The sequence below is a fragment of the Hordeum vulgare genome, chromosome 6H (genome assembly GCF_904849725.1).
Source record: "Hordeum vulgare subsp. vulgare chromosome 6H, MorexV3_pseudomolecules_assembly, whole genome shotgun sequence".
NCBI classification, from domain to species: Eukaryota; Viridiplantae; Streptophyta; class Magnoliopsida; order Poales; family Poaceae; genus Hordeum; species Hordeum vulgare.
Genome location: NC_058523.1, coordinates 543,615,953 through 543,627,402, shown reverse-complemented (window position 1 = coordinate 543,627,402; position 11,450 = coordinate 543,615,953). Strand labels below are relative to the sequence as shown.

The window sequence follows — 11,450 nt, the reverse complement described above, 5'->3', positions numbered from 1 at the left end:
TTGGACGTCCCGAGACGAGTCAGTCGGCAGTATATATATATGGAGTTCCCTGGTCGGTCGGTGCGCTGTTTCCAAGCCCGTTGCGTTGCCGTGGAAGGCCAGGACTTTGTATAAAGAACGTTCTGGTGTCTCTCCATGCGGCGCAACATGGTAAAAAGCATCTCTAAAAGACCCCATAAAAGCATCTCTAAAGCCGATCCGTAAAAATCATTTACGGTTTTTGTGAAAAAAACGGTTTGATGGATGGACGCAGATACAGACAGAGTCAAACCCCGTAAAATGGATCTCTGAAAAAAGGTATTCATAGAAGATGTTCTTTTACGAATCAGATATACGGTGTCTGCTCGGACGTTACCGTGTCGACCCGTAAACCGAAAACCCCGTAAATCAGAATTACTAATATGCAATATAACAAAAATATCAATATTACAATACACTAATAATCCAAAGTATAATAATTATTCAAATCACAGTAGCAAACTAAATAATTCAATACAGAACTTGTCCTGTATACAAATCACATATGAATGAAATAAAAATGAATGAAAAAATAAAATGTGTCACTGTCCAGTCCTTTACCGATGGTGTTTAATGAGATCCTTCTGAAGTTGACAGTGGGTGTTTGCATTTTCAATTTTCTTGTAGGTCTGAAGGGAAGTTCTAATTCGGTTAGGGTCTGTAGTTGGTTTGACACAGCTACCCACATTGTCGTACAAGAACTCCAAGTTCATACCTCTCTCATCTTCGATAATCATATTGTGAAAAATAACACAACATGTCATGATGTTTTTCAAGGATCACTTATTCAAAAATCGAGCAGGACCACGAACAATGACAAACCTAGATTTTAAAACTCCAAATGTTTTTTCAATATCTTTTCGGGCTACCTGTTGTGCCCTTGCGAATTCACACTCTTTTCTAGTTTGTTGGTTTTTAATGCTCTTGACAAATGTATACCAAAAAGGGTATATACCATCTGTAAGATAGTGCCCCTTTGTGTATTCATGCCCATTAATAGTGTAGTTACAAGAAGGAGCATCATCACCAGCAAGCCTAGCAAACAAATGAGACCGTTGCAACACATTGATATCGTCGAGAGTACCCGATATACCAAAAAAGGAGTGCAAAATCCATAAATCATTGGATGCTACGACCTATAGCATAATTGTTTCATCACGAGACTTGCACAATACATTTCCCGCCATGCCTTTGGGCAATTTTTCTAACTCCAATGCATACAGTCTATGCTTCCTAGCATGCCAGACCAACCTCTTCTATTATTAGATGCAATCAATTTTTTTGTGTCTTCCTCGTTCGGTGCCCGAAGATATTCAAGACCAAAGACACGGATGATCATTTTGATAAACCTACGTACTGACACAGTTGTACTATCTTCACCAATGCGAAGATACTCATCGGCATAGTCAGCCGGAATGCCGTATGCAGTTACCTGCATAGCTGCCGAGATTTTTTGATATGTACTAAATCTGTCAAGCTCGCGGCATTTCTTCTTCGAGTAAAATACCGGCAATTGACCTCGCAAGCTTGAACAATTTTCACAAAGAGGGATCGACGCTTACGGTACCTTCTCCGGAAGAGGTGTGGCGGATATGTTGAATTGTCCATGAAGTAGCCTTGCATCAACATCTCGTTTCCGAGATGGCGATTTCGAGGAATGCAAAGACGGCCGACGGCCGATCCTCGCCGCCTCTTTCGGTTCTCATCTTTGTTCTCCTTCACGGCACGGGCCAGCACTAAAGTCTGATGGCGAAAGGTGAGAAGCATGGTCTCAACATCCGAGTCGTCCAAATCGGATGAATCATCGAGCAAAAATTTCTCGCACGAGCTTAATTCCATCTCTGGCGGTGGCTCTCCGACAGCGGTGGATTGGCGGATCCGGGGAGCCGGTGCAGAGGCTCGGCGGACGAGGGCAGGGGCGCCCCTGCGGCGCGATTCTGCCCGCAGATTTGGCCGGAATCGCCGGCGACGAATGGGTGGAACCAATGGCGGGCGGCGACAGAAGGGGGTGGGAAAAGGGTGCGGGCTGAAATATCCCTCCCGCCAATCGCTTTCGTAGGATACGGGGCACCGTAGGAACGAGGCGGAAACCAGTGTTTTCGCAGGTCGGGAAGGGGATTTTGCCGTGTCCCTGAAAATTTTTATGGACTGAACGCGTTTACGAGGTCTGATCGGACAACATTTTCTACGCCGACCCATATTTTGATGATTATTTTACGAGTCACAACTTTATACAGAGTCTGCTAGAGAAGCTTTGACAGGGTTAAAACCGGATACGATGATGGTCTTCCTAGAGCAACTCTAGCAGACCCCGCATTCGTCCGGCTCGCAAAACGTGTTTGCAGTTCGCGTAAAAACGTCTATACGGGTCGGCGCACACGAACGCGGATGCAGACCCCACATAACGGACCCGCAAAAGAGCATATTCGCGGAATATGCTTTGGTGGGGGAAAGTGTGGGCTGAAATGTCCCCCCACCAACCGCTTTCGCTCATATGCGGGGCACCGCAACAGCAAGGTGGAAACCCGCGAGTACGCGGGTTGGGGCTGAGATTTTGCCATGCCCCGCAAAAATATTTGCGGGCCAGGGCGGGATGCGGGGTCTGATCGGGCAGGTTTTCCCGCCCCGACCCGTATTTTGACGGTTATTTTTCGAATCGAGACGGGATGCGGGGTTTGCTAGAGCTGCTCCTATATACGCACGACACCACGTTTCCTTACTCCTTACGGGTGCTCACTGCTCGGTGAATCGAGCAACAGATTGTGGCTCCTACAACTGGATTAAGGATTATATATACTAGTACAAATACCCGTGCGTTGCACCGGGTAAAAAAAAGAACACAACATGCTTCATGTGTCATTATGCATCACGTTCACTCTGCGAAGCCTCCAATTCAGCTCTAACTTGAAGTTCAGTTCCAAGTTCACTCTGGAGAGCGTCCATTTCACCTCTAACTTCAAGCTCAGTTTCAGGTTGACTTTGCGGAGCCTCCTTTTCACCTCTAACTTCAGAACAATCACTGTTCTCAGTCACTGGTTCAATCAGGCATGCATCCACACGCACAACGCCCGCCTCCGTGTCCTCCTCCACATCGCTGAGCTGGGACTACGTGTGCGCCGGTTCCTCAGCAGGCTCGGATGGATGAACATCCACCATGAGCAGTTGGTGGCTGGCATTTATTTCAACAGCATCTGCATCATTCAGGCCAGCAACAGCAGCAGCTTCATCGTCCTGACCATTGTCCTATGTTTCCATCTCTTCATATTCATAGGTGACACCATCATCATCTTCACCATGTTCATCTGATTCCACCACATCTTCATATTCATACTCTGCATCTTCATCTTCAGGCCTTGCACCATCGTGCTCTGGTTCCACCGCATCTTCGTCTTCATGGCTGGCGCCGTCCTCCACCATTACCACCTCGGAGTGAAGAATCTTCGGATCCCTCGGCAATTTATCGACATCATCGCAGTCCACCTCACCGTCACGGCCGGCAGCAGTTCTAGACTCTGCTGGCACCTTGCTCTGATCTAGATCGCCACTGCGTGGCTGATCGAAATCACCACCCCGTGGTCGCCAGTCTGAATCCCTCCGGCTGCCACTGTAAGAGTTCCTGGGCCTTGTTCTACTCCGGCTCCTGCTCCTGCTCCTGCTCCGACTCCGCCTCCTCCGCCTCCGGTCCAGTCTGCGGTCAACAGAGGGCCGGCGATCATCGCTGGGAATTTCTTGAAATGCACGAACATTATTTGAATTATGATGAAAATGGCAAAGTATGTTTTGTTAATTAATGATAGCATATGCATAAGAACATTATTTTTATCTTGCTGATATATGTGTTTGCATTTGTAATCTAAGTGAAGTCTTAATTTGGTTGCAAACATATTAGACAGCTCCATCGAAAACAATCAATTTGTAAGTACATGCATACCAAATGTTCCAGGCAGTTTATATATATAAAAAATCAAAGCTCAGCCATTTGTTTACGTAAAGCTTGTATAAACAACATTGTATATTTTTTATACATTAGAAACTTTTTTTGCGTGTGACATCACAAACATTATTGAGTTTTGATGTCTAATTTCTTTAATATGCATTTTACAAATTTTGTATGCATCATGAATATTTTTTATATACATGTTTTACATTATTCAAATACACGATTAACATTTTTGAAAAGTTCTATTTTTATGTCTACTTTGTTCCATACACATTATATATTTTTGTATATGTTTTCTCATACACCGGAAACATTTTCCTATGCACATTTAAAGTTTTTTAAATACAATATCAATATTTTTCAAAATAAAAGAAAAATATATTATTTATTGTCCATACGGACTGTATATTTTTTTGTATATATGGGAACTTATTTGTCTACAAATTTGACATTTATTTAATCCATGATTAACATGTGTGTAAAGTTTGTCGAAATAAAGGCAAAAGAGAAAAAAAATTAGAAAAAGAAGAACAAAAACGGTTGTAGTCCACGATGAGGATTGAACCTGGGTCTCCTGGGTGGGGGACAAGGCACACCCAACCGGTTGGGCTAGCCTGTTCTTGTGATAAAATACGGAATCACAGCCTTTAAAATTGGAAAGGAAGAGCCGAATCGAAGTCCAAAAAACGAATCGTTCTTGTCACTTACGGATGGCATTGATGGGTAATTTTGATGAACTTTAGGGGCAAATTTAATGACGTACCACAGAAGCAATATGTACTTTATTAGTAGGTAAAGATATATATTACGTACATGGAAGATATATCTATTATAAAAATTAGTCAAATAGACAAAGCATCTCAAACACAATTAAAATGACATCAAAATTTCGAGACCATCGAGAAATCACTATTGCCGCTAAAACGAACCGACGTGTCGCTGTAACTACTTTTCTGTCGAAGCCGGTTTGACCTTGTCGATGAAAGTCAGAAAGTCTTCCTATACATGTCCGTAAGGACTATTTTTTCGATCAAGACCACTAAGGACTAATGCCCTGGAGCCCCAGTCATTGTCGTTGAATTCTTGCATAGATCTGAAGCACCTAACGTCAAATCTCGTCACATGACGAGAAATTCTAACCTCACTGTCCTAAGGAGATGACAGGAATCTACGTTGGCGCTCCTTCAACTATTTCCAGACAGACAAACTCGAAGAGGATCAGAGCCAAGAAGATAAACTTGAAGAAAAAGCGTTGCCATCTGTCTGAGCGCCACAGCTGCGAGGATTAAAAAACCTGAGTTAAATACATCACATGTGACTTAACTTGTCCGTTGCAGTCAATTTAATGTCGAAACTTCTAAAATACATAAGAATGGTGCTATAACTTGTTTGCACGGCGCCTCGGCATGTATACCGCCGTATATGATGTCCGGATGGCGTGATAGCTGGTGGCTGGCCTACATGTTAGTGGGTGTAAGTGCCGAGTGAAATGCAGGAATTTTTTTTGCCGAAAACCGCCTAAGGTTTAGTTAAATATCATAAATAAGCACTTGATTTGTATGCGAATAACAGCGAAAAAATAACGTGCGTTGGTTTTTCGGTGAATAGAACACGTCAATGAATGGGTATTCAACATGCTATATTCAGGCCACGTGGACTAACCGTAAGTACTTTATGTACACAAGTTAGCTGGAAACTTATATAGTCAATATATCGCTTTATAATTTTCATTCTATTTTTTCAAAGCTACTGTTTTTTTTATTATAAGTAAATTTTCTCATATATAAATATAATAATTATCAATATGAGAATATTGTCCATTTAAATCATTTTCTATGTTTATTATTGTGCAGTTCGAAGAGTTATGTTGATTTAAATGGTTCAATGTATTTTATAAAACATTGTTTAAATGTTTTTTGTATCTTCTTTCAGGACCACAAGCACACACAATTATTGGATACCTTAATTGTATTTTTAGAATACATAATTATTAAAACCGACAACATTGTATTTTGAGAACTTTTAATGTGTATTAAAAATTACTCTGTACAAACAATATGTTCTATAAATGCGTTAAAATATATTTTTAGAAACATAATAATAATTTTACATAATAATTTTTAATACATGTTGAACATTATATGAAATAGATGTTGTAATTTTCGGAATGCATGACGAATATTTTTCAAAAACACGTTTACAATTTCTAAATATAGTGAGAATTTTTTGAAATATGTTGTTTTTTTAAATGCACTAACATTTTAAAAGTTTATGACATGTAATATGTTGAATAGCTCTCTCTTTTGCAAACATGAGAATTTCTTAATATTTTTGAATAGCTACTATGAACAACTATTTTTGCCATAGTGGTTATAACACGTGTGCAAGTTGTCCTCCCATTTACTAAGTTTGAATCGTTCGAGCGTACCCTTTTTTCTTGTTATTATTTCGTCCCACATGCGGTGCTCATACCTGACATGTCGGATCAATATAGTTCGGCATATTTAGATAAAATGTGAGGGCCTAAAGTACAAAGAGTTTTTTTTGTAAAACAACCATCACACTCATCTCACAACTATCGACATGCGGGCGAACATCATGCTGGCACGCCATGTGGGCACTGTGTATGCCTGAATAAGGACGGAGGCACCACCGTATTTAAACGCTCGGTTAAGTTATGTCACTAGTTTCATATATTTTAAAAGTTTATGCATCAAAGTGATCGCGTCGGACAAGTTAAGGCGTCCATGATGTATTTAACTTAAAAACCCTAACCTATACTATTAAATGACGCAAAGGCATCTGGATTCCCCTCCTCGCCACCGGCTATCGGAGTGGCAGGAAGAGGGGATGTGAATCCACGGGCTCGTCGGTTAAGTTTGAAGGAAAGAGTCTGCCGTAGCCGCTTAAGGTTACTGGAAGTGTACTGTTGCTGGTCAAATTTGCCTAAGTTTTTGTTTTGTACTAGAAAATTTGGTAATCGCAGAGCGCTAAACTCACAATAGTCCAATTGAACAATTACACTTGGATATGATGCGCTGGAAGAAACCGTTTGTTTCACTTCTTTTTTTGCGGATGAGAAACCATTCGTTTCTCAACGTAGTTGTGTGGCACAACTCATGTTTTAGTTTTCGAAAAATTACATGATTACATACATCATGCTCTCTCCATGGACCAATAATTACACACTATACTTATTAAAGGTCATGTTTGAATCCTAGGGTTAGAGTTAGAGTTGGTTAGATTAAACTCATCTAACCCTCAAAAATCCAAACATGGTGGGTTAGAGTTGGTTAGATGCATCTAACCCACCCAAAAAATCTAACCCACCCAAGAGGTGCTTTTTTGGGTTAGAGTTAGGTGGGGCCCAGAAAAAATTACTTTCTCTCTCCCTCCACCACACAAAATCCTAGATAAAGGAGCCAAATGATTGAAAAAAGTGCATTTGGCAATCTAACCCTTTCATCCAAACACCTCTTTGGTTAGAATTAATTTAGGTTAGTCTAGAGTTAGAATCTAACTCTAACCTCTAACCGAGTTAGAGTATCCAAACAGGGCCAAAGAAGTATTGAATAATTTTGTCAATATGTCCAGTCTACCACATTTCCCAAGGAATACACGTGCGTGGAACCTCCTTGGGAATTGCCGGCTCGCACATTATTCATACCCCGAGGCCAGCTTTAAGAGCAATTTTGATCCCGAGGCCAGCTTTAAGAGCAATTTCGATCGGATGATCCATTTCATTCATATATTTTTTTATCTTTTTGATAAAAATAATAATCGAACATAGAGAACTATTTCTATTTTGCATCCAATTATATCCGCATGAATCTATTTTTGTTCTAAATTGGCTTCACATTTAGATCAAAGGTGGACACAAAGAGAATGTTTTCTGCGTCCTCTTCGTCCGCCTCTCCCTTATGTACCGCATGCAGCGACACAGTACGGCATGTCTCCCACCACACCACGTCCGTCCTCCTCACCACCGCCACGCCGCCGGTCACCTGGCGGCTAGGGTTTGGCTCATAGGGCGTTCACAGGAGAGACGCGAGGGGATGTGTTCTTTTTGTCGATCTTGAACAAAATTATGGTTCTTTGTCACTACTTCAGCAAATGTCAATTTAATAAGCTAAGAAGCCCCTAAATAGCTAAATTCAATAAGTTGAGCACACAATAGTTCTCCTTGGACATAACAGAGACATATATGAGCACAACAAGAGAATTATCATGCCAATAATAGTAATACAAAATTATAGGATCTCCATATTAATATCCACACAACTTGCATAAGAACAAAGGTTAAAAGAAATCCACACTGCAATAAAATGAAAGAATAAATACAACATGAGGGAAATCAAATTTAAAAACAACATTACGAGAGGTAATCAAAATAAAGATCAATGCACACACGAGAAAGTCGTGAGCTTATTCTCAATCTCAAGTGGTTAAAAACTTGCGATGATGTGAATGGGTCATAGGTTTAGTAGGAGTTGATGACGCCACATTTCCTCCTGATCTCACCATTGGCACTGGTCTTGACCTCGATAGCACCCATCCTTACCATCGCTGCCTTGAACTTCTCCTCCCACACACCGTTGTCCTTAGCATTAGCACGCACCGCTGCACTCGTATCATCTGCTTTCATGAGCGCGGCATCTGAATCGAAGAGCACCTCATGGCTAAGTACATTCTTGTAGTACTTGTTGTCGACCTTGTTCGGAGTCTTGATGTCCTGCACCACCGTGTTGTCATTTCCGGTGTCTGACTTGCATTGCTCCCGGAGAGAGCTCATTAGCATGGGGTCCATGTCGGAGGTGCTTGGATTGAGGCGGTCGGAGAAGGATGAGTTGAAGGACGAGCAATGTGAGATTCCGATAGTGTGTGCACCAGAGAGGGTGACCATCTCGTCGGCAGTCAGCCCCTTAGAGGCAAAGTTGGCCTTGAGCTGGTCCACGGTGGCGAAGGGTGGTGGCAAGTTGGGGAGTGTCTCATTACTTAATGAAACAAGTCCATCGTAACGGCCAGCTGGCATGTCGAAGTAGACCTTCTTGTTGCTGAGGAAGTAGGTGGCATCACGCCCAGCGAAGGCCACGACATCAGCGCACGAGACGGCGTCGCTCCCACACTCCTTCTCGATTCTGGCCTTGGCGGCATCGATCACCTCGAAGCCACGCAGGCTTAGGTTCGGGACGCCGAACTTCTCTGTTGGGCTGTTGGGGTCCACTTGATCAAGAAGCACGGACGCATCACAACCCTACAAATAAATCATTATACACGCGTTAACACGAGCACATAGATACCACCCCACATGTATCTCATGGCACATGAGATATTATATATGTGAAGGTTCTAGTGCTAAAATCTTACCCTCACGAAGCAGTCGTGGAAGAAGAGGCGGATAAGCCCGGCCATGATACCGGGGTTGGCATCACGCACGACTTCCCTCACGATGTCCTCCGCACGAGAGCACGTCTTGTTATAGTAGCCGACGGCGAGACCTTTCGTGGGTGTGGTAGGGGTGGGTGGCGGAGGACTAGGTGTGCTTGGGGTGTATGACGGTGGAGGACTGGGTGTAACTGGGGTGGGTGTTGGAGGACTAGGTGTGCTAGGGGTGTATGGCGGCGGAGCCGTAGGTGTGCTCGGTATGGACGGAACCGGGGTGGGATACCCGTACCCTGCTTGGCAGGTACGCGCCGTGGAGCCGAGCAGCGCGATCAGAGCCAGGACGGTGACGAGCTTGGCCATGGTCGTTGCTAGCTCGCGGGGCTGATCCTAGTGTTTGTCGTGATCAACTTGGGTGATGATCGACTGATGAGAATACATGCTGCTTGGGTTGCCTATTTATACGTCTAGGTTGGAGAGATGGAGAGATCGATTTAGAAAGCAGGCAGTGCCCGAGGAACAATCGTGCTAGGAATGTTTCCACTTGGGAACTAAACATGAGGAGCACTATGGCGCGCGCTACACCTCAAGAAGTTGACATTCCGGCGGTGTGTTGGTTGAGCAGCTGCTGTTCAACTGCCATTGAACCGGACGACAAGCCAATTATCAACTGGGAAATTGGGACGACATGTTCTGATATTCCATCGTGTATTGCGAGGTTAATTAACTAATTATTGAAGCTAGTTAACTTGCACGTAGGATTTGGCCCTAGAAACGGTCCATGGAGCATTATTTGCCCAAGGCATTTCTGGTGCATTTTAATTTTTGAAATTCTCAAATCTGTTGCATACTCTACATGTCAATATGTGTATAGATACTCGTCGCCAAAGAAAAAAGTTACACATAGGCACTCCATACACACATTGAGTTTTTTTTTTGTTTTTTTTTGAAAAGGAGGTTGTACCCCCGACTACTTTAGAGGATTTATATTTCATGTCTGAAGTAATGTAGATTAGACTCTGGCACTTGTGCCATCTCGTCCCCAAGTCAAGATTAACAAACAAGAACTATTATAACCTAAAGTGGTAGGTGGTGCTGATCTGTTTGGGTAGGCGTCGGTGGTTGATTTTCTTTCTTTTTCCTGTTTGTTCGTTAGCTTCAGCCTATTTTCCGTTAGTACCCACAAAAAAAAAACCTAGTTTCCGTTATAAACCATTTAACTCTGTATTTTGCCCTTAACTAAATCGATAGAGCTCCTGGCTCTTGCTCGTCTAGAAAATAACCTGAAGTGATTATAGGACTGAAATAGGATACACGCACATAAAGGTTAAATGGCGGTACAAAACATAACAAATGTTTTTTGACGAAGTTGATGCTCTAATATGGCAAAGATTGTAGCACAAGAAATCATAATCACAATCAAAACTTTCTGTACAATATCATAGAAATAGGTTCCCTGTTTTTTAAAAAGACAGTTGAATTAGGAAATGAAACTCGTAATAAAATAAAAAATCTCAGACCAACTCGGAAATGGGCACACCATGTTTTTTTTGAACAATCACCGGGGGCTGGGGGAGGCTCCCCACCTGAATGCATTACTCAAAGTGCCTTCACTCGAGTTTACAAAGTAGTAGAGCCGCGAGAGGAGAGGTGTTGACGCCATGACATGGCTCCTAGCTTCTGTTTGAAACACCTAAATCTAGCAGTCCAAAGGGTGAAGTTGTTTACAATATTTTGGACGGTTAGACATGTACAAGATGACGTGTGTCACGGAAGGACATGGAGTTTCTAAAGTCCCATATGTTCCAAAGGATGGTCAGGACAACCGAAGTCCAAGTCCCGTCGTCCTGTCCAAGTGGCGTGTCGATGACCCAGATTTCGGCGATGGAGGATGGAGCATTGAGCTGCAGAGCCGTGCACACAACGATAGAGTCGGGGACAGAGGAGGAAGATGTGGGTGGCGTCCTCGTAGGGTGCGGAGAAATGTGCACGGATGGTGTCGGAGTCGATGGTCTTGCAGAAGAGGCTAGCCTTGGAGTTGAGGTGGTCTTGGAATAGGAGCCGACCAAATACATGAACCTTTATTTGGACGCAGGAGGCCCATATGAGA

At 42.9% G+C, this 11,450-nt stretch overlaps 1 protein-coding gene across 1 annotated transcript; it reads right to left on the bottom strand.

Moving 5' to 3' along the window:
• Positions 1-8,198: 8,198 nt before the first annotated feature.
• LOC123402703 (peroxidase 2-like) lies at positions 8,199-9,756 on the bottom strand. Its single transcript, XM_045096644.1, has 2 exons — positions 9,326-9,756; positions 8,199-9,212 (listed from the first exon to the last, which is right to left on the bottom strand). The coding sequence occupies exons 1-2, from the start codon at positions 9,701-9,703 to the stop codon at positions 8,439-8,441; spliced, it is 1,152 nt and encodes a 383-aa protein (XP_044952579.1). The 5' UTR covers positions 9,704-9,756; the 3' UTR covers positions 8,199-8,438.
• Positions 9,757-11,450: the final 1,694 nt, after the last annotated feature.